The following is a 22,424-nucleotide window of genomic DNA, read 5'->3' as shown; positions in this document are numbered from 1 at the left end:
ACTGGCTCACACCCAACCTCGACCAGCTTCGAGCTCTTGGACAGGAACCTCTCCAACAGGACACCAACCTCTCCAACCTCCTGGCACCAGGCAAGGCACGTCCCCCTGGCGTCACGTCCGGGGCGGGGCCTCGGGGCTTTCCCGGTTGGGAGGGGGGCAGAGTATCGGTTAACCCCTGCGCGGCCGGACGGGCAGGACTTCGCGGGCCGGAACCCGCGAGTCGGGGCTCCCCAGCCACACCCCTCGCGGGATTTAAAGGGGCAGGAGGGGCCGGGCCGGGTCGAAGCCCGAATCTAGGGAGCGGGCATGAGGCGCTGCCCGTGCCGGGGGAGCCTGAGTGAGGCAGAGGCCGGGGCGCTGCCAGGAGCGGCCCGCATGGGGCTGGAGGCGCCGCGAGGGGGGCGGCGGCGGCAGCCGGGACAGCAGAGACCTGGGCCCGGCGCCGGGGGCCCGGCGGGGCGGCCCGACGGGGGCGGGCCCCGGGTCCGGATCGAGGGGCCCAGCCTCCACACCGAGCCCGAGAGGGTCGGCCTCGGGCCTGAGCCGGGGACAGACGGACAGGTTGAGCCAGAAGCAGCTATCCTGGGAGTGGAGACAGAGCGGCCGGGCCAAAAGACGGAGCCAGACGTGTCCAGCCTCCGGACGTGTCCCGAAAGGAGCAGCCACTGGTCAGAGCTGGAGACAGCCGGTCCCTGGGCGGAAACTGGGACAGATGGCTTTTGGACTGGTCCACACAGGTCTGACCTCCAGTCTCAGCCAGAGAGGGCCAGCCTCTGGACGCAGCCCAGAGTTGATGGGCCCCGGACACAGATAGAGATACATGGGACACAGACCCAACCAGAGAGGGCCAAGACCTGGGCTGATAACATCCAGACCCACAAGAACAGGTCCAGCCTCCGGACTCAACCAGAGGGGGGCCGTCCCTCCACAGAATCGAGTGCTGATGGCTCCTGGAATGAAGTGTACACTGATGGCTCCCAGATACAACAGGATACTAAAACAGCCTGGAAGCAGGTTGGCACTGAAGATTTCCCAACACAGCAAGATACTGTTGGCTCCTGGACACCGTCTGGCACTGATGGTGCCCAGACACAAGATATTCATGGACCCCAGATAGAACCTGGGACAGACTGTTTTTTGGGGAAGTCCAAGCAGGATGGCCCATTAGAGGAACCAGAACCTGGGGAGTTGGGGACTCACCTATACTCTCACCTGGAGTGTAGCTCCCTGACCCCTGTGCCCCGCCTCATCATCACTCCTGAAACACCTGAGCCTGAGGCTCAGCCAGTGGGAGCCCCCTCCCGGGCTGAGGGGGGCAGTGGCGGCTTCTCCTCTGCCTCCTCTTTCGACGAGTCTGAGGATGATGTGGTGGCCGGGGGCGGAGGTACCAGCGACCCTGAGGACAGGTCTGGGGTGAGTGGGAACCATCCTGCCCTTGAGCCACGCCTCTCCAGACCCCTTATCCCATCCCCTTGCCTTTGCTTTGAGAAGTTTTCCAGTACCCACCAAAAATTTCATCTCCAGTTACCTGCCTCTTCCCTCTGTCAGCCTCCTCCCTCTACCATTGGGGTTACCAACCCACTCCCAACACACTCCTCATCCTTTCCTTTTCTCTTCCCCCCACTGCCTCTGGTACTGGTGTCTAAAGTGGACAGCCACTGGTTGACTTAGCGGTGCCCAGGAATTCCTGAAATTGTGTGTGATCGTGCGAGTCTGTGTGTGTACTCACATATTTCTGTATCGAGCGTGTATGACTTCTTCGGATTTTCTAGAAAGTATGTAACCTCAAAATCTGGAGTGCTCTAGTATAGAAGGACAGAAAAGGTGCACTTTTCCCCCCTCCGATTTTCTAGTCTAGAGCCTGTGACTGTCTTAAGGGGTCATGAACCTTCATCACCCTTTAGCCATTCATTTTTGTAGGGAGTGATCCCCCAGCTTTTATCAGATTCTCGAAGGGTTGTGTGAGCCCCAAATGCTAAGGACGCCCAGCTTAGCCAGGGAGCTTCTGGTCTCCCGGTTGCCCCCCAGCTCCCCATGGCGGGGCCCTGCAGACTCTTGTTTACATCCTCTGCACTCATCCTCGGCTTGGGTGTGGTTCTTCCCTAGTGAATCAGGAGGGCTGGGCAGGGAAGGTTCAGGGAGGGTCAACACCAAGGCAGGTGTGAGAGCCTCAAGTGGGTTGGTCTGCTGGGTCCTCCCACTCTCCTGGGGCCTCTGGCTGGAGTCTGCCCTGAGGCCCCCTCTCCCCACAGGCATCCCTTAGGAACATGCTCACACATGTGGCCACAGGTAGAGACAGACCTGCCTCGACCTGCCTGCGCCCAGAGCAAAGGAGCTGACCCTATGGTCTTTCTGCCTTCGCTGTTCCCTCCACCTACTCTCTCACATTCTTGGCATCTCAGGATAGCTGATCCTGGAAGACAATGGAAAAAAAAAATAGCAGCTAGCACTCATTTATGCGCAGCTCTGGACTAAGCTTGTTGCTCATATTAACTCATTGAATCCTAATGGCAGCCCTATGAGGTAGAGACTATTATTAATCCCATTTTATAGATGAGGAAACTGAGGACCAGACAGGTCATGACACTTGTCCAAGGTCACACACTTTGGAAGACACAGAGTTGGGATTCAAACCCTTGGAATACCAGGCACTTTCCTAGGTGTCATGTACGTGTTAACCCCAAGTCCTCAGAACAGCGCTCTGAGATTGGGATTATTACCATGTCCACTTTATAGATGAGAAAACCGGTTTCGAAAGTTTGGCCCCTTGCTTTGGGTCGGTCAAGCCTGGTTGGAGTCAGGATTCTAACTCAGTTCTGGCTGAGTTTAAAACCCAGTTACTTCAGCCTCTGGGACGTATGGGTCGATCTGTCCCTCTTGCTTTCCTCCCAGACCTCCCTGTGTCCAGTTTTTCTTCATCCTTCCAGAATCTGCCTCCAAGACCCAGTTTTGGTCAACTTTTGAAACTTCCCTGCTTTCCATGCCTTCCATGGATCCCCAGGGCCTTTCAGATAGTGATCAGAAATTCAGTCCTCTGTTCAGAGCTTCCTGTCTCCAGGCTGCTTCCCACGTTCAGCTTCCTTGCTTCCCTCCTGAACCCCTCCACTGCCGTGAAGCCCAAGGGCACGCCATCCTGCCCCCCCTCGTTGCTCCCACTGCCCAAAAAACAAACCCTGGCTTCCTTCTCATTTTATTTTGAAATCCCAGACAGACCCACCACCCTACAGAGTAGTCAGGGCTGGGATAGGGGAAGCCGAGTGTTGTGGGAGACCATGGTGGGGGTGGGGGTGTGTGTGATTGGCCACACCTGGGGTATCAGAGAGGGCTTCCTGGAAGAGGGGGCGTGGAAGAGGAGACCATTGTGAAACCATCTGAGAAAACCTGGATTAACTATCAGGTCTAAGAAAGAGAAAAGATACTGAATCTGCTTATGATAAAAAAAAAAAAAAAAGAAGAAGAAGAAAAAAAAAAAAGACCATAACAGCTAATGTTCTTTAGTCCAAGCGATGTTTTTGGACCAGCTATTTGTGCTAGGCTGTGGCTGGGGACATAGGCATAACTATGAGAACCCCAATCCCTGCCTTCAGAGTTCATAGTCCAGCAGGGGTATAGCTTGTCAGCCCAGGGTGGTGGGTTCTGAGCTGGAACCCCAGCACTGTGCTGTGTGACTGAGGCAACTGATTTGATCTCTCTGGGCCTCTGTTTCCTCTGTAACAGAGACAACAATCCTCCTGGGGTTGTGTTTTTAGGATTAAGTAGGTTATGGCTCACCGAGTCTTTGTCATTGTGCCTGGAATGTTCCAGGTGCTTAGTAAACAGGAACCTTTATTAATCACCTCCTCTCCATGGCTGGCAGCTGGAGGGTGGAAGGAACAGCCATTCCTGAATCCTGCAGTCCCAACACCCTGCCTCTGCATGACCTTCCCACCATCAGTTAGATGTCTGCCAGGTGGCGGAGCTCTGAGGGGGTGGGAGAGAACATAGCTTTAACCCCAGTGTAGTGGGGGCATGGGCCACACAGCTTCCTTCTCTGGAAAGGACCCCTTGTCTTAACACCTGCCTTGGGGCCTGCCATGTGCTTGGAGCAGAGTGTGTCCATGTGTGTTTGCATGCGTGCTCATGCATGTGAACCAGACACTGACCCCGTCCCAAGAACCTCTTGGCTGAGTCAACCCAATATAACTAAATCTTTGTTTTCAGTTCGCTTTACTGGTTTTATGTTGCTTGTTCTCTCTCTTTCTTTGCTTCTGCTTATCTCTTTCTTTTTGATCATTGTTTTGTATCCATGTCTCCCTTTCTGTCTTTCTGTATTTTCTTTCTTTGTCTTTTGGCAGCCCTGTCTCTCAGTCAGGCTAGGTCGGGGTTTGCTGTAGTAACAAACAGCCCCCAAACTTAGTGACGTGGAACAACACCAGATTATTTTTTTCACACTGCACAGGGACCGAGAGCCACTGGTGGGTGAGGGAGCTCTGCTCCATGCTGTCTTCACTCAAGGCCAGGACTGAGGAAGCTTCTGTTTCTTTTTCCACACTCCCCACCCCGTTCTACAGCAGGGCAAAGGACACGGAGACTTATGTACTGGCTTTCACGCTTCTGCTCACATTTCATTGGCCAAAGCAAGTCAGAAACCCAAGGTCAGGATGGCAGGGATGTCCCTGGAATGGGGGGCGGGTGGGGGTTGGAGCCATTTGATAAGCTGTGCTCATGACTGTCCCAGTCTCCAGCTCCTGTGCCTGTCTCTCTGGCTCAGTCATTACCTTGTCACCTGCTTCTGTTTCTGTCTTTTCTCTGCGGTTCTGCCTCCACTCACCAACTCCTGCTTCTGTCATCTTCTCCAGAAGTTCTGACTTGGTTTCGGGATGGAAGGGAGGTTTCCAAGTGTTTGGTGTGGAGGGGAAGACTTGGGGACTGCTTGTTACTGCAGCGAGATCTGGCCTATTCCTACTCTTTGAGGACAGAAGAAAATGGACAGACTCTTCCCCACCTTTGCTGAGGTCTTTGGAGGACCTCCAGGTGGCTGAAGTGTGGGTGTTGCTCAGCCCTGTGAGCTTGGGAGCAGCGATCCCAGGAAGCCCTCTGGCCCTGGAAAGTCCACCTGGTTCCCCTCAGTGCAGCACCCTATCCCCTTCCCTCCCTGCCCTTGACACTCACCCTACCCTGCTCTGCCTCACACAGAACAAACCGTGGAAGAAGCTGAAGACAGTTCTGAAATATTCGCCCTTCATGGTCTCCTTCCGAAAACACTACCCTTGGGTCCAGCTGTCAGGACACGCTGGTGAGAGCAGGGGTGTGGGCGCTGGCAGGGGGCAGAGAAGCCTGGGCTGGGGGAAGAAAGCTCCAGAGCCGTTCTCCATAGCTCAGCTTGCCCCATCTGTCACGTGGGCTTGAGGACAGTCTCCCCATCACGAGGCTGGTATGGGACGTGCTTAGGCCTGGGTTGGGCCATCCATACATCAGGACTGCAGGCTGTTCCCTTTGTCTCAGTGCCTGGGGGGATGGGGAGCAAATCCTAACCCTGGGAGAAGAACGGTCCTGGGCTTAAAGCTTTATATATGGGAGATCCTGGGCCAGTTACATTCTCTTACTAGGCCTTGGTTTTCTCACCTGTGTTATGGAGATCACCATGCCTCCCTTGCCGGCTTAACAGAAGGGTTAAAATCAAAATGTATATGCACGGGCCACCTAGTTGGCTAAGTCGGTAGAGCATGCGACTCTGAATCTCAGGGTTCTGAGTTCAAGCCCCACATTAGGCATGGAGCCTGCATAAAATAAAAATAAAGTCAGATATTTAAGAAAATATTGATAAACAAAAATGTCTATGAAGATTGAGACATGGGCCCTTATAAATGGAAATAATCCTTCCTTGTTCTCTCCTCATGGCCAGATAGAGTAGGCCCTCTGTAGACAGCAGGTCTGATGGTTTTCCCCAGGTCCTGGCATGATGTCTCTGATAGTAGCCCAATGCCCAGCACAGAGCAGTTTCTGAAAAGAGCAAGATAATAAGTGTGTTAGGTTCTGTGGGCCAAATAGGCTTGGTCACAACAACTCAGTACTATTGTTATACAGCATGAACACAGCCACAGATAATGCATAAACACGTGAGCGTGTCTGTGTTCCAATAAAACTTACAAAAAACAGTAGTGGGGAGAACTAGACAAATGGGGTGGGTCCACCAGCAAAGGGAGACAAGAAGGGGACATACCTACCTGGTTCATCACTAGATCTGTCATTGAAAAGGCCAGCCCCCCCAGCCACAGGACCGCCATCTCTCTGCATTCTCATTACTCTGGCTGAGTTAAAATACCAAAAAAAACCCACAAAAAAACAAAAACAAAAAACCCTCAGAAGTGAGTGCTTAAAAGAAGACTTAGTGGAATCAAAGGACCATTTTATTGCACTCCCAGGTTTGGGGTCAGGAGTCTGGACGGACCATGGCAGGGACGGCCTGTTGCTGCATCATGGTATCTGGGAACCCAGCTAGGACAACTCTTTAGAACACAGCAGGGTGGAAACTTTATTTTAAAGATATTATTTACTTATTTGACAGGGAGAGACATAGTGAGAGAGGGAACACAACCAGGGGGAGTGGGAGAGGGAGAAGCAGGGTTCCTACTGAGCAGGGAGCCCCATGTGGGGCTAGATCCCAGGACCCTGGGATCATGACGTGAGCTGAGAGCAGACGCTTCATGACTGAGCCACCCAGGCACCCAAGGCTGAAACTTTTGAGATGCATTCATGCCTTTGCCTTGCGATCAGTTCTCAGCTGGCTCTCAGCTGGCTCTCAGCTGGGACCGTCTCTGTGTGGCTTCTCTGTGTCGCTGCTTGGGCTTCCTCACAGTATGGTGGCCTCGGACTAGTCCACTTTCTTCCCCAGCTGCTCAGGATGGCAGAGGCAAGCGTCTCTGCCCACAGAATGGAAATCACTTCTCCTCTTGCGACCTAGACTCTGAAGTCCCAGGGTCGCTTCTGTCATCAGTCCACCCAGGTTCAAGAGGAGAAGAAGAATTAGATTCCACTTCTAGATGGGGAGTGGTGAAATTCTAGAAGAACCTGTGGGCCAGGAGCTATTGTTGCAGCCATCTTTGGAGAACATAGTCTGAAAATACACTTTGCCTCAGTAAGAATTTGTAGTTCTAATCTATACACAATCTGCAGGGGCCAGGAAATGCCAGATTTGTCAGTTAACTTTTTGAAGACTTTTTTTTTTTAAGGTTTTATTTATTTATTTATTTGTCAGAGAGAGAGAGAGCACAAGCAATGGGAATGGCAGGCAGAAGGAGAAGAGGCTCCCCGCTGAGCAAGGACCCTGATGGGGGACTTGATCTCAGGACCTTGAGATCATGACCAGAGCCGAAGGCAGATGCTTAACCGGCTGAGCCACCCAGGCATCCCTACAGCTAAATTGGCCCCAGGTGCTAGCACTGTGGGACTCCAGGCAGAAGCAAATGCAAATTTAAAAAAAAAAATTTTTGAAGATTTTATTTATTTGACACACAGAGGGAGAAATCACAAGTAGGCAGAGAGGCAGGCAGAGAGAGAGAGAGGAGGAAGCAGGCTCCCCGCTGAGCAGAGATCCCGATGCAGGACTCGATTGCAGGACCCTAAGATCATGACCTGAGCTGAAGGCAGAGGCTTAACCCACTGAGCCATCCAGGTGCCCCGAATTTTTTTTTAAGATTTTATTTATTTATTGGAGAGAGAGAGAGATAGTGAGCACAGGAGCAGGGAGGAGAGGGAGAAGCAGGCTTCTCGAAGAGCAAGGATCCTGATAGAGGGCTCAATCCCAGGACCCTGAGATCATGACCCGAGCTGAAGGCAGATGCTCAACCGCCTGAGCCACCCAGGCGTCCCAAAGCAAATGCAGATCTGCTCTGGAGCATCATGCCCTCCACTTGGATCACACAAAAATTCCCAGAGCCGATCACAAGCTCCTGATGTAAAATGACAAAACAAATGAGGACACAACGTGCTATGAACAGGACTCCGAACAAGGAGCAGCAGCAGGTCCTGCCCTTGCCACATCGAGGCCAAGACTGTGAGAGTTGCGGGGAGGAAGAGAAAGCCCTTCAGAAGGGTCAGGCAGGAGGAGGGAAGCCACTATCCAGTGCATCCGGGAGATGAGGAGATCCTCAGGCTGATCCAGCTTCTTGTCCACTGTGCTGCTCCTAGGGAACTTCCAGGCAGGAGAGGATGGTCGGATCCTCAAGCGTTTCTGTCAGTGTGAGCAGCGCAGCCTGGAGCAGCTGATGAATGACCCCCTGCGGCCTTTCGTGCCCACCTACTATGGCGTGGTGCAGCGGGATGGCCAGGCCTTCAACCAGATGGAAGATCTCCTGGCGGATTTTGAGGGCCCCTCCATCATGGACTGCAAGATGGGCAGCAGGTAGGTTGACGGGCAAGTGTGGGGCCGAGGTGAAGGGCCAGGGGATGCCCAACCAACTGAGCCACTCAGACATTCCCCACTTCCCTCTCTTAATTATATCTTTTGATATACAGAAACACTTTTAATCCAGGCCAGTTTGCCATTTTTCATTGTGATTAGGAGCTTTGTGTTTAAGAAATCTGTCTACTCCAAGATTGTGTGATCTCCTGTGTTTTCTTCTACAAGCTTTATTGTTTGAACTTTCACATCTAGCTTTGCAATCCATTAAGCATTAATCTTTATACATGGTGTGAGGTAGGGATTGAAATCCCCCATGTCAATATCACGAAACTGTTGACCCAGCATTGTTTATTGAGAAGACCTCCTTTTCCCCACTGAATTGCTGGGCCTTCTTCATTGTAGTTCAGGTGAATGTACACATGTGCATCTGTTTTTAGACTCTATTTCTGTCCATTGATCCAGTTGTCTATTCTTGTGCCATGCTGTGGGTTTATTGCTTGTCTTGATATCAGAGAGTATGTCCTGTGTTTTTGTTCCTCATAGTTTTCTTTGTCACGTCCTCTGTGTCCCAGGACCTACCTGGAGGAGGAGCTAGTGAAGGCCCGAGAAAGGCCCCGGCCCCGGAAGGACATGTATGAGAAGATGGTGGCTGTGGACCCCAGGGCCCCCACCCCTGAGGAACATGCCCAGGGTGCTGTCACCAAGCCCCGCTACATGCAGTGGAGGGAGACCGTGAGCTCGACCTCCACCCTGGGCTTCCGGATTGAGGGCATCAAGGTGAGGGCCAGGAGCTGCTTGCCTGTCACCGGAGGTCTGAGCGCTAGATCAGAGGCAGGGCCTCATGGGGAATATGGGTGTCAGGGAAAGCTGGGGAGAAGCAGGATGTGGAGAAAGAGTGGGAGACTGTGGAAGATGAGTAGACGGGCTCAGGGAGATCCTGCTTCTCTTTCACCCCTATCAGTGTCCAAGTTTTATTTACCTGTTTCCCTGAGCAGCTCCTGATTCCCTCTGCTCCCTTCCCTATGGCCCTGCCCTAGTCCACCCATCTTTCCCGCTTAGTCTCCCTAGTCTCCCCTCACCCCAGCCTCCCTGGTCTCTCCCCCGATCCCCAGCCTCTCTGGTCTCCCCTGCAACCCTACCACCAGCCTCCCTGGTCTCTCCTCACCCAGCCTCCCTGGTCTCTCCTGCCCTAGGCTGCCTGGGCTCCTGGTTCATTGTCTTACCCTCTCTGATCCACATCTAACATGGCCACTGAAAGGATCCTTACTCCCCTGTATGGGGAAAGATTTTCCTTTTTGCTTTCTCTCTTCCCTTCTTCCTCTCTCTTTTATAAATTAAACCTAATTGTTTGAAGACGGATTCACACAGTTTAAAAATCTAAATAATACTAAAGGGTATGGGGGGGAGGATCTCTTTCCTGACCCTGCTGCTCTCCTTCCCATTCTGCCCCTCCGCCCCTGCCTGCTCCTGGAGAACCACCTTCTGGTTTCTTCTGTTTCTTCCTGCAAATACAAACAAATGCAATTGCATATCCTGAATTTTCCTCCTTCCCCTCTTACATAAAAGGTAACGTAGCCCTGGAGAATTTTCTGTATCATTCCATGGAAAGTCTGCCTGCCTGCCTTCCTTTCTTTTCCTTTCTCCCTTCCTGTCTTTCTCAGCTGTGTAATAGGTCTCTCTGGATGAGACACAGGCCCCTACGGATGGCCACCGGGGTTTCCACTTTTTTGCCATTATAAACAGTACCTCAGTGAATCACTTTATATGCAAGACACTTTGCAAGTGGGTGGGTTAAGCTGTAGATGAGAGTCCCAGAAACAGGGGCACGTTGTCGAAGATGAGGTGCATTGTGAATTTGGCTGGAAATTGTCAAACGCCTTTCACAGGAGTAAGACCATTTTGCACCCCACCAATGACACATGAGAATACCTATTTCCCAACAACCTTGCCTGAGCCATCTTTCTGAGTTGTACATCTGATGCTCGTTCTTCTATTCAGAATCCTTCCATGGCTCCCTAGTCCCCTTGAGAAAAGTTCCTGGGCCTAGGGTGCCCTCCAGGGTCTAGCCTCATCTCTTCCCAATCTTTTCCTCTTCATCTATCTTTAGGCCACACTGAAGCAGTTTCATTTGCTTTAAAGAGTCCTGCTCTTTCCTGCCACAGGACCTTTGCACATGCTCTTCCCTCATGTCCTCCTGATTGACTCCCAGTCATTTTTCTGTCTCATTTTATTTTTAATTTAATTTAATTTAATTTTAAAAATTCATTTGAGAGAGAGAGTGCACGCACACACATGGTGGGGAGGGGCAGAGGGAGAGGGAGAAGCAGATTCCCCTCCTGAGCAGGGAGCCTGATACAGGGCTTGATCCCAGGACCCAGAGATCATGACTTGAGCCAAAGGCAGATGCTTAACCATCTGAGCCACCCAGGCGCCCCTATTTTTTATTTTTATTTATTTATTTGACAGAGGGAGACACAGTGAGAGAGGGAACACAAGCAGGGGGAGTGGGGGAGGGAGAAGCAGGCTTCCAGCTGAGCAGGGAGCCTGATATGGGGCTCAATCCCAGGACCCTGGATCATGACCCGAGCCAAAGGCAGATGCTTAACGACTGAGCCATCTGGGCGCCCCTGTTTTTTATTTTTAAATATTTTATTTATTTATTTGAGAGAGAGAGAGATCATGAGTAAGGGAGAGGGGTAGAGGAAGAAGCAGACTCCCTGCTGAGCAGAGAGCCCAACATGGGGCTGGATACTAGGACTCTGGGATCATGATCCAGCTTAAGGCAGACACTCAACAGACTGAGCCACATCCAGTCTTTTAAATTTCACTTCCTCCAGGAAGCCCACCTTGATTTCTATCGTGCCAGATCAGGGCTCTCTCTTTACTTCATTATTCTTATTTCCCTTTGTGATGATCTTATTCCATATCTGCCTCCTTCACCCAACTATGTGTCTGTCCTGTTATTTTCATGTTCTCAGCACCCACACGGCACCTGGCACAATGGGGCAGAATGACTCAGGTGGTTTCTCTGTGCCCCTCTCAGACATTAAAAAACAAAACAAAACACTAGTCTCATTTATGGAGTGCTTCTTTAACTGTGCGCCAGGCACTGTGCCATGCATCATACCCATCCAGTCTCCTCTAATCCTTATACCAGCTTTAGGTGGTAAATACCAACACAGTCCCCATTTTCCAGATGTGGGAACTGAGGCTGAGGCCGGGGAATCAGCTTGTTTACAGGCCGCCAGCTTGGAAGTAGCAGAGGCACTGTTCAAAGCCAGACCCAGCCCTCTCCAAAGTCCACTTGGCTAGACTGGGTCAACCAGGGGGTTCAGCGTTAAACTGGGAAGGACTGGTTGCTGTGGAGTGGGCCCTGGTGGAACTGGCCTGGTGGGCGAGCGGTCTCCTCCTCCCAAGCGGCCAGGAGCCCGGGGACAGGCAGGTGGTCCCGGGAGGTGCCTGAGGCGGCTTGGTGTCAGCCCATGAAGGAAAAGTTGCAACACTGTGCCTTCTTCACCCCTCGCCCTGCAGAAGGCCAATGGGACCTGTAACACCAATTTCAAGAAGACCCAGGAGCTGGAACAGGTGACAAAGGTGTTGGAGGACTTCGTGGAGGGGAACCGTGGCATTCTGGTGAGTGGGACCCTCATGCCCCAAATTTGGCAGCTTAAGACAAGCAGACCACTGCTGCCATCGTTGCTCCTAAGGCAGTGGTCTGCTCCAGGCCGGGGTTGGCCAACACTGGCCTGCCTTGCTTACCATCTGCGGTCGGCTGGTGGCTTGGCCAGAGCTGGCTGGACCAGGAGGGCCCTGCTCATGTGTCTGGTGATGGGCTCACCATCTCGGCTCATGACTTGGCTGCTTGTCTCTCACGCTCCAGCAGGCGAGCCTGGGCACGTTCTCAGGGTGCAAGCAGGTAGCCCAGAGAACCAGCAGAAATGCAAGATGTCCCGATGCCTCAGAGTGGCTGCCATCATTTCTGCCCCAATTGACCGGCCAGAGCAAGTCCTCTGACCAAGCCCAGATTCAAGGGACTCAGACTCCACCCCTCGGTTGGAGGAGCTGCTGGGAATTGTGGGTGTTCATGTAGTCTCCCAGCCACGCTCCGCTCTGTGCCACCCAGGGGCAGCCAAGCCTCTGCCTGCCTCCTGTTTCCCCCGCACGGCTCCCCTGATCCCATTCTGGCCGGGTTCTCCCTGCTCCCTTGGGGCAGTAGGAAGGGGACCCAGAGTCCCTGTACTAACCAAGAAACTCTCTCTCTCACACAGAGAAAGTACGTGGTTCGCCTGGAAGAGCTCCGAGAGGCTCTGGAGAACTCCCCCTTCTTCAAGACCCATGAGGTGTGAGCCCCAGCTGCCGTGGGCGCGGAAGGCCCTGTGTGGGGGATGTGGGGGGGCATCAGCCTCCGGGTGGCACCAAACAGAATCCCCTGACAGAGTGACAGGGCAGAGCTATTAAGAGGAACCCCCACGTTTTGGGGTTTTCTCTTCAGGGTGGGCAACAGAGGGGATTTCAGGGAAATGGCATAGTTCGGAATGCGGGCTTGAGCCAGGTGGTCTGCAGTGAAGGCTGTTGGACTCTGGGCATGCGATTTACCTTCTAGGGCCTCAGCTTCCTCCTAACATGGGGGAAAACAATGTTTTTTGTTTTTTTTTGTTGTTGTTTTTTAATTTGAGAGAGAGGGAGCATGAGCAGGAGGAGAAGGGCAGAGGGAGAGAGAGAAACAGGTTCCCCACTGAGCAAGGAGCCCAATGTGGGACTTGATCCCAGGACCCTGGGATCATGATCTGAGCCCAAGGCAGATACTTAACTGACCGAGCCACCTAGGTGCCCTAACTTCTTGCTCTTAAAATAACTTTGTAATTTTAATAACATAATTATCTCAATTATTGGTGTCTGCCTTCCCGTTCGGTGGCTCTCCCCCTTCCCTCTCCTGTGCAGCCTGGTCTCTTGGGAAACAATTTCTCTGGGCTGTCACAGGAAGTCTGGGAAGTCCTGACCTTCCTGCATTTGCGTGTCCTCTCCCTCCTCTCTCCAAGATCTTCTACCACCCCTGCTCAGGTCCTCCTCACTTCTTTTTCTTGGTATCCCCAAATTCCAATAGATCCTTGATCTGGGAGTTGGGCCTCCAGGTTCGAACCCCAGTCTGCACTCCTCAGCCTCCGGTGCTTGGGACCTGTCTCTGGACAGGCATGATGGGCTAACAGAGCCCCTGCCTCCTGGGTGGGGTGAGGATATGGCCCATTAAGCATGGAAGCAGGACACATAGTCCACTCTCAGTGTGTGCTCATTATGACTGTCATGTTCATTATCATCAAATGTCATCCTCATCGTCCTCATCACTTCCTTGGGCTCTACGTGCAAGTCCCAACGAGGAGGCCCGGGGACCTCATCTCTTCTGTACTTGTGTTCAGTTTCACCCACTTTAAAAAATGAGTTGCCAGCACCTAAAACACAAGAATTGACACCCAAGTTGGGACTTCCAGTTTCTGCGGCCCATTGGGAGATGTGGCAACAACTGGGCTGCCCACCATATGCCAACGCCCAAACAGAGTGGGGCGGTAGCACCTGCCCAGTCACCTGGGTTCTCTGGGAGCAGTGCAGTTTGAAACCCCACTAGAAAAGGGGAGGGCCTTGTATACCTAGAGTCCCATGAAGGCAATGGGAGTTGTTTCTAATTTTAACCACCACCACCCCGCCGCCCCCACACCAGCAACTACCGAGGGCTGTGTGTCCAGCACCGCAAGGCACTTCATGAGCCCATGGGGTCGTGGGATGCTGCCATGGTCGTGGGGTGTTACCATCATCACCACTCTCCAGTGGAGGGAACATCACCACCAGCCGCAGTCCGAGGGGCCTGAGCTCTTCTTCCCTGGGGGAAGCATTATCCGCTTCATAGTGCCGGCTGGGCTCCCTGGACCCACGCGAGGTCTTGCAGGTACCTGAGTTTGTAGCCCAGCGTGGAAAAGGCTCACGTTGGCGGTCCCTCTGCTATACCGGCTGGTGTCCTAAGGGCCTTATGTGGGTGAATTCCCACATGTGATGGGCACAGCAGCCTTCGAGGCAAATGTACTATGATCCCATTATTCCCACTTTGCATATGAGCAAGTAAAGGCAGGCAGAGGTTAAGGTCGCCTGCACAAGGCCACCTAGCCAGTCAGCGGCAGAGCCGGGATCTGAACCCGGATAGCCCAGCTCCGGAGCTCATGCTGTCAAGCACCCTGCCCAGCTGCCGTTTGGGAAGGGGGCCTGAAGCCGGTGCCTGCTCCTCCCTCTAACCTCCGACCTCTTTCCCCTGCAGGTGGTGGGCAGCTCCCTCCTCTTTGTGCATGACCACACTGGCCTGGCCAGGGTCTGGATGATTGACTTCGGCAAAACGGTGGCCCTGCCTGACCACCAGACGCTCAGCCACCGACTGCCCTGGGCTGAGGGCAACCGCGAGGATGGGTACCTCTGGGGTCTGGACAACTTGATCCGCCTCCTTTGGGGGCTGGCCCAGGGTTGACCCACCTGCCCGCTGCCAGGTTTATTTTATTGGCTGGTGGTGCCCCAAGATTGGCCATGGGGGCACTGACCGCAGGGATGGGAGAGGTGGCATTGGACACCGCACAAGACCGGCTGGAAGGTCTGAAGGGCCTTGGAGACCAGCTAGTGCCCGGCCCTTCCCATGATTCGGAGGTTTTAAAGACTGGAGCAGGGGTGTGACGTGGCTGCATCCCACAGTGACTCAGAACCAGACTGGGTCCTCCGCCCAGCCCAGAAAGTTTCTGAGGGGCTGCTAGGGACCATAACTGAACCGCGAGCCCTGACAGAACACAGTTCAGATGCCACTGGCCACAGGCGTGACATGGTGCCTGTCGCCATAGGAATGAGTATAATCACTGCCTCCTTGTCAGCACCCTCCTGGCTGCAGGCTGGCTCCCAGAGGCCGGGGACAGTTGGTTTTATTGCTGGTATGCTGGAGAACCAGCCTTCACCTGCAAATAAAGGCAGGAGCCACCTGTCTGCCTAGGAGAGTTCTGGCCCCATCTGCTTGTCCCCGGGAGCCACTCCAGCACCCAAGACCCTGGGGAGGGTGTGACACCACATGGGGCTGATCTGAGCGCTCTGCTGTCTGGTGGGACCCAGTTCACCCTGTCCTGCCCTCTCCTGGCCCCATGGGGATCCTCCCCGCTCCAGAAAGAACTCTGCCAACCCCCTGCAGACTGAGACCATAGCCACTTCCCGGGCCTCCACGGTGACTAGCACCACCTCGTTCCTTGGGCACCGGCCTCAGCCTGAGGACTTCCTCCTCCCACCCCATACCCTTTTTCCCTTGCTCCTAGCTGGCCTGTGGCAGGAAGGGCTTTCAGCCATGGAAAAGCAGATTTGGGAAGCAGAGCTGCCTTCCTCCAGGGGTGCAGGGTAGGTCGGGCCACTGGCTCTGGCCTGGAGTGTGCCACTGGGTCCACCCCACCGACCCTGGCAGCACCAAGCGTGGGTGATGCCCATCCCATCCCCCCTCCTCCTGCACCTGTACCTTTGGCTTCCTGGCCTCTGAGGCAGGGAACCAGGCACCTCCCTCTTCCCTAAGCTGAAGCTCGAATGTGTCTTCCGGGCCCGAGGAGATGTGCTTCTTTTCTACTGACCATCTTTATACTTATTTATATGGGAGGTAGTCATTAGCTGGGGCAGTGTTGGGGAACAGGAGGCAAAATCGCTTTGTGTACTTTCCCCTCCTGGACGATGCCCCAATAAATCACACAGAGTCAGCTTTGTGGATTTTCTTCTTTCGCCTCTGGGGTGTGTGGGCTCCAGGCTCCCAGTTTCACTGTCGGTGCTGGGTGGGGTCATGGGATCATGGGCCCTTTGGGATCATTCAGTCTGAGTTCACCTGGCCACTGCTCTTCTAACTTCTCTGTGTTGGACAATGTGGGGAACAGACTCATGAGTGGGACAGCTCCCGGCTGTGCCCTCAGGGCCTCCTAGGACAGCATACCGGACAGTGCCAACTGTGGGGTCCAAGGCGTGAGGGCAGGGGTGCCCTCTTCAGGGGAGAAATACCGCAATGGACAGCATCTCTAAACAAGACCCTTTGCCCGGCACTGAGTACCTGGGACCAAGACAGACCTGCTCCTCCCCTTTCAGAGTGGGAGCGACAGGTCTTTGTTCAATCAGGAACCTCTTTCTCCACCCACATCTGTACAATGACTAACTGCCGGGTTTGCATCCTGGCCCTGCCACTTGCCAGTCCTGACCTCAGGCCAGACCTCACACACTTCTCCGGGCCTCAGTCTCTCTACCTGTAAAATGGAGGAAGAACTAGTCCCTTCCTTACATGGAGAATCTGATGAGTTAAAATGGGCAAAGGGGTTGGCACATGTTAGCACTTTCTGTGTGTTTCTAAGCCAAAAGGCAAGGTGGGAGAGGAGCCGTGCCTGAAGCTAGGGAGTCTTCCCAAGGAAGATGAACCAAAATAGAGAATTAAGAGGAAGATGAGCCAAAATAGAGAATTAAGGAGTTATCCTTAGCAGAGGATTGGGTGCAGGAGAGTAGACACTCTGGGGACCTGGAAGGCCAGTGTGGCTAGATGAGCTGGGGCTAGGAGAGTTTAATCCCTGTCCTGTGAGCAACAAGGAGCTGCTGGAAGCTTCTCCCAAGGTAGGTGGTAAGACCTGGTTTATATTTTTAAAGACAAGGCATCGTAGGCTCTAAGGGAACAGACGCGGGGGGGCGGCAAGCGGTGCGGTGAGAAGGCTCCTGCAGGTGTCCAGAGAGAGGAGGCTGGTCACCAGAGAGAAATGTCTGGATGCAACATCGGGGTGGGGCAGACAGGCAGGACCTGCAGGCCGGCTCTGGTGAGTCTCTTTCCTGGAGAGGGAGCTTGTTTGACTGGCTCCTGGCTTGGATCCCAGCCATGCATCAGAAGCCCAATACTGCAGGGTGGGCGTGGGAGAAGGGGACTGGGACTAGACGGACTGGGGTGGCAGGGGGCCTCTGCGTGGAGGGTCTCTGGCTGGAGGTCCTGGGGAACACGGCCTACATCTGCAAGCTCTTGCAAAGGGAGAAACCGGGGCACTCTTCTCACGGTGACAAGGCCAAGCTGTGGCCGGGACCCTGTCAGCCTGGCTCAGGGCTGCAGCAGGCTAGTGGCCAGAGTCCCGTGGTCTGAGCAGCAGGGCCTGGCCACAGAGGCCGGCCTGCACCCCGCCAGCAGGTACCACGTACGCCCGGCCGTCAGTGGCCCTTGAGGGTGAGAAGTCCGTCAGCTGGAGGTTGCTGTCCCGGACCTGGTCATAGTCCCATAGCTGGTAATGCCAACTCTTGCCCTGCTTCGAGAGAAGGTAGACGGCTCCTGCAGAGCCTTCCTCTGGCAGGGCTGGTGGCTGGTGGGGCATGGTGGGCACCGGGTGAAACAGACCTGGCAGCTCAGGGTCCTCAGAGTAGCCGAGGCGCGGCACGGCCCGCACACCCAGCAGGACCCCTGGGAAGAGAGGGGAAGCTGTGAGCGGGAGGGCACGCTGACTCCATGCCGCGGCTCATTGAGCTCCCCCCACCGTCCTTCATGGAAGGTGTGGGTGCTGCCTCCATGCATCCCTTAGTGGCTGGCGGGGCCGCGGGCACACAGCTGGGCTGGGACTGGACCTACGGTGTCTGGTCCCAGACCAGTAGCACAGGGAGGGGAAGGGGCGTTCAATAGAGTGGGCATCGTCACCCAGTGGTTTCCTGCTGTCTAGTAAAGGAAGACTCAGAGGAGCCGAGGCCACGGACCCGGGCATGGGGCACCCAACATGCAGGCCACCCAATATGCAGGCGGCAGGGTGGGGTGGGGGTATGAGGATGTTCAGGCCGATCGAGGCCGACGCTGACTGACACATGCAGTGTGCCCGCCCCATTCAGACCTTTATATGCTTTGCTACTGCTGCCCCGATTTTCAGATGGAGGAAGGAAAGCCCAGAGTCACAGAGCCAGGAGGTGGCTAGACCGGCTATGGAGCCCAAATCCTAAAGTCTGCGCTCTGAGCTTCCGTTTGTGATTAGCAGATACTGGGGCACCTACTGCCTGCCAGGTCCCTAACTAAATATCCTGTGGGGATGGGGACAGGCCAGCCCTGGTCCCTGCCCTGAGCACAGGAGACATGCCATTGTCAGGCTGAGAGTGTGGGGTGCTGGGGACCAACAGGGGGAGCACACAGGAGTATGTATGGGAGGGGAGACCCACCTGTGCTCACTGCCCAGTGGGCCTTGTGGCCCTTCCTATGACACGGCTCGTGGTTGAAATCCTCATCGTAGCTGGTGCAGAGGGTTAAGGCCAAAGCTGCAGTGTGGCCCTGGGACCCACCCTTCTCCCTCCCCACCAGCTCCCTTCAGGGCCCTGGGATACGGGATGAGCAGGGGATGTCCAGAGACAAGGTGCCACAGGACACGGGCTCTGTTGGGACCGCCCAGGCCACCATGGAGCTGCTCCACCTGGCAGCCCAGTGTCTCCTGGGCCAGCTTGCCCATGTCGGCCACTACAGGGGTGACAGAGACAGAAGGATCGCTGTGTGCCTGGCTGCAAGCCAGGGGATAACTGGGGATCAGCATCTCAAATAAGCACTGCAACTGCCACCTCTCTGGATAAATGCAGGAAATGGGGCACAGAGAGGGTAAGCTGCTTGTACACAGTCACCCAGCAGGAGGGGGCAGAGCTGCGCTGGGAATGAAGACAACCTGCCTCCAGAGTCCACCTCCTAATATTCTACTGGGTGAGGGAGAAGGGCCAGAGGATTGGAACAGGGTCCTCTTGCAGGACTGGTTTAAGACCCCCCCATGCCCCCAACTCACCAGAGAACATCTCTCCCTGGGCCGTGTAGCCTCTCTCCATGGCCATCTCCACAAGTCTCTCCAGGGGGACGCCGCTGGGTGGTGCCAGGAGTGTGCCTGCCATCCACAAGGCCACCAGCCCGCACCTGGGGAGAGACAAGCCCGGTCCCTCCACCCCTAAGTCATGTCTTTACCAAGCCCCCTCTGCCCCCGGAAGCTGGAATGTAAGGAACTGGTGTGCAGTGCTGGTGCTGGGGGAGTTTCCCTTTTCCCAGGCCTGCTGGGCTGCAGGGAGGGCAGGAAGGTGGGGAGAGAGGTCACCTGGGCTTCTAGGAGGAGGTGCCAAGTAGAGTCCGAGATAAAGACTATTCATTTACTCGCTTGCCCGTTCATTCCAACAGTTCACTGTGCATGCACCCAGGGCCCCACCCTCCAGCCCCCGTTTCCCTCCCCTCCACCCCCTTCCAAGATGCCTGGGACAAACCCATGCCTCCCTCCCTACAGAGTGGCCCTCAGGAAGCACACAGCAAAGGAAGAGTAGGATGGGAGTCCCAGATCAGGGCACGTACTGAGGGCCTTCCTGGATGAGGGATGGCACGTCTGCACAGAAGAGGATCCATTGTAAGTCATTTCTGAAACTGAATCAGAGCATGCTCAGGTCACATGGGAAAGAGCTCAGCTCCTAGATCTATCCCCCCAGCCCCCCCACCCCCTGGCCTTGAGGTGCGATTGGAAGTGGAGTGTTGAGGAATGGGGAGAGGAACCCGGGTCTGGCTATCCTGAGGCCGGAGGGCAGCTCGAGGCTCTGATGCTGACTTCCCTCTCCCCTGATGAGCCACTTGTGCCTTCCCAAGCCTCCGCGTCCTCATCTGCTCAGTGGGAATCCTCCTTCTACCTGCTGCTCCCTGCTCATTCTCTCGGTTGTTGTAGGGGCAAAGAACAGATGTACAAAATCTTTCCAACTTGGAGCCAGGAAAATGGACTTATTAGAGCAAATTTCTTGAAGACGGGTGACTGTTTACCCAAACCCTTCCTGTGATTTTTTTTCCCTCCTTCTCAAGCCTGTTCAATAGGGATGAAAATCCCTTAACCCAGCCTAGAGGAGAACCACGTAAGACCACACTCCAGGCCTAAGAGATCAGCCGGATAATGAGCGCTTGCAGGCCTGTCCAGCCCCACCCTTGGGGAAGTCACGTATAAGATTTTGATCCAATGCAGCCCCAGGGCTCAGGAGAGGCTGGGCAACATGCTTATCCAGTATTTCTGTTCCAAGGCCAGTGAAAGAGCAAGGCTGGTGGGGGTGGGGTAACCCCAAAGCTCCCGGTTCCAGTTTGGAGCACTGTCCTGATGGAAGATGGCACAGTGGTTAAAGGCACCGAGGCCTGCTGCCAGAGTGCAGATTGGGTTCCTCTAAGTGCTGCGGTGAAGTAACCACCTTCATAAGCCTCAGTTTACTCATCGGGAACATGACATAACCATAGTTCCTATCTTACAGAATCACTAACCCAATGAAATAAATGCCTAAACCACACTGAGAATAGTGCCCAACAAACGTCCTAACCAAACGGATTATAAACTTGTCCAGAGAGCTGGAAGTTTCTTCCATGAGTCTGGGCAACTCACTCCTTGTTACACCAGGTCACCACAGCTCCAGGCCAGATCTAGCCCTCTCCCACCTGGATATCTGGGGGCTCCAGCTTCCTCCTGGACCCCTTGACTGTCTCACCACCTCCAGTCTCCACAGATAGCTTCCCTCTCTGTGCAAAGCCCGTCCGCAGCTCCCGCTGCCCTCAGGATCGTCTGCCTCCCTCCACGCAGTGCCCCTGCCCTGTGAGATCCGGCTCCTGTCCACCTATGGAACTCCACGTTTACCACCTCCCCCATCCAGTTAAAGAAATATTTGCAGATCCTGGAAAAGAACACCTCTTCATTTCAGCCTGTGCCTGTGCACAGGCTGTTAATTCTCATCACAGCCAGGATAGCTCTCAGTCCCCACTAACCCCCATGTCTGGCCAGGATCGCCCCCAGGACTCCCTTACTATAGCTCTCACCACTTTGGGCTGTCACTGGTGAGGGAGGGATCTGTCCCTGCCCCTGTACTGTACTAGGTGCCTGTGGGGGCAAGATTTCTCCTCTTTGCAGAAGGCGTGCCCTGCATGGGTCTAAGTAGGGAGCTGAGGTTTTGACCTTGAGGAAATAGGAAACCCCAAGAGAAGACAGCTGAAATGACCGGGGGACAGGTGGTTCAGTGACACCCTACCGGTCCTGGTGCAGCTTCAGGAGCCTCTTCACGTCATCTCTGCTCTTGGGGACTGGGCCGGCCTTCTCTAAGGCCTCCTTCAGGAGCTGGCTCTTCTCTATGCCGAAGACGTGAGGGGGAGCCAGCCCCCTGACAGGGGGTGGAGGTGGAGGTGGCGGTGGGGGTGGGGGGATAGGGGCCTGGAGACTTGAGGGAGGTGGAAAAGCTAAATTGGGGACATTTGGGGGAAAAGGAAGTGGAGTGATGGGGGTTTGGGGAACAAGGGTTTGTGGAGGTGCTGGGGGGTCTACGGGGGGAGAGCATCGAGAAATCATTTTGGGGTCTATGACATGCAAGTGCTGGAAGATTAAGAATTGGGGCCAGATGGGTACTCTAAAAATGAGTTAGTTGCAGGCATGGACGTTCTGAAAGTTTTAGCGCGGAGTTCCAGAACTTGGGTGAAGAGTGGGCCTGAAAGGACCAGGACGGACACTTGGAACGATGGAAGCAGGGGTTATCAGGGCGGATCCCTTATCCGGAACTAGATTTGTGGTTTGGGGCTGGGTTGCAAGGCTCCGAGAGGAATTTAATTAAGAGTTACTGTATTATCCCAGGCGAGTTTTGGAAACTCGGGAATCAACCCTTGGCTCTAGGGTGGGGCGCCTAAACTGCGGGAATCTGGAGCCCAGGGCTAAAGACCAGAGAATTCAGGCTCTGTAACCCCTCACATCCCAGGCCCGAGTTTGGAACCTTGGAGCTGACCTTGATAAAACAGAGGTCAAGACATCAAAAGGACACCTGGCAGGGAAGATGGCTTAGTCTTGGAGAAGGTCCTGGAATCAGAGCGCGAAAGGAAAAGCTCTCTGGGTTGGGAAAGGCTCAGAGATCAGAGGACGCTAAGAACCGCGACACCGCCGGAATAAGCGACGGAGACAGAAAGTAAATGCGCCTCCCCTTCCAGCAAAATGGCAGCCGCAGCACATATTATCCCTTATCACGTGGCGGGACTCGCGACTCT

General features: G+C 54.4%; 2 protein-coding genes across 4 annotated transcripts; one reads left to right on the top strand and one right to left on the bottom strand.

Moving 5' to 3' along the window:
* Positions 1-162: 162 nt before the first annotated feature.
* Positions 163-16,134, top strand: ITPKC (inositol-trisphosphate 3-kinase C). The gene is made up of 7 exons (XM_032324063.1): positions 163-1,413; positions 5,176-5,275; positions 8,170-8,383; positions 8,956-9,160; positions 11,915-12,016; positions 12,652-12,723; positions 14,685-16,134. Exons 1-7 carry the CDS (start codon positions 307-309, stop codon positions 14,886-14,888), a joined length of 2,004 nt encoding a protein of 667 aa, XP_032179954.1. The 5' UTR covers positions 163-306; the 3' UTR covers positions 14,889-16,134.
* Positions 16,135-22,424, bottom strand: C19H19orf54 (chromosome 19 C19orf54 homolog). 3 transcript variants are annotated; one of them, XM_032324084.1, is made up of 6 exons: positions 21,428-22,424; positions 19,737-19,805; positions 19,189-19,313; positions 18,746-18,875; positions 18,584-18,654; positions 16,135-17,846 (listed from the first exon to the last, which is right to left on the bottom strand). In XM_032324084.1, the coding sequence occupies exons 1-6, from the start codon at positions 21,739-21,741 to the stop codon at positions 17,509-17,511; spliced, it is 1,047 nt and encodes a 348-aa protein (XP_032179975.1). In that variant the 5' UTR covers positions 21,742-22,424; the 3' UTR covers positions 16,135-17,508. The 3 variants fall into 3 exon arrangements, with proteins under 3 accessions (XP_032179975.1, XP_032179977.1, XP_032179976.1); XM_032324086.1 differs by lacking the exon at positions 18,746-18,875 and having other exon boundaries at positions 22,169-22,424; XM_032324085.1 differs by lacking the exon at positions 18,746-18,875 and having other exon boundaries at positions 21,428-21,529.

This window comes from Mustela erminea, chromosome 19 (genome assembly GCF_009829155.1).
Source record: "Mustela erminea isolate mMusErm1 chromosome 19, mMusErm1.Pri, whole genome shotgun sequence".
NCBI lineage: Eukaryota > Metazoa > Chordata > Mammalia > Carnivora > Mustelidae > Mustela > Mustela erminea.
Note: the sequence above shows the minus strand (reverse complement) of the source record. Positions and strands in the feature narration are given on the sequence as shown.

Excerpts from the sequence above, each read along its gene's own strand:
- ITPKC (XM_032324063.1), top strand. The coding sequence starts at position 307 with ATGAGGCGCTGCCCGTGCCGGGGGAGCCTGAGTGAGGCAGAGGCCGGG. Across the intron at positions 1,414-5,175 it reads ACCCTGAGGACAGGTCTGGG|AACAAACCGTGGAAGAAGCT; the intron begins GTGAGTGGGAAC and ends TGCCTCACACAG. Across the intron at positions 12,724-14,684 it reads CCTTCTTCAAGACCCATGAG|GTGGTGGGCAGCTCCCTCCT; the intron begins GTGTGAGCCCCA and ends TTTCCCCTGCAG.
- C19H19orf54 (XM_032324084.1), bottom strand. The coding sequence starts at position 21,741 with ATGATTTCTCGATGCTCTCCCCCCGTAGACCCCCCAGCACCTCCACAA. Across the intron at positions 19,314-19,736 it reads CTCATCCAGGAAGGCCCTCA|GTGCGGGCTGGTGGCCTTGT; the intron begins GTACGTGCCCTG and ends GTCTCTCCCCAG. Across the intron at positions 18,876-19,188 it reads CCAGGGAGAGATGTTCTCTG|TGGCCGACATGGGCAAGCTG; the intron begins GTGAGTTGGGGG and ends TCACCCCTGTAG.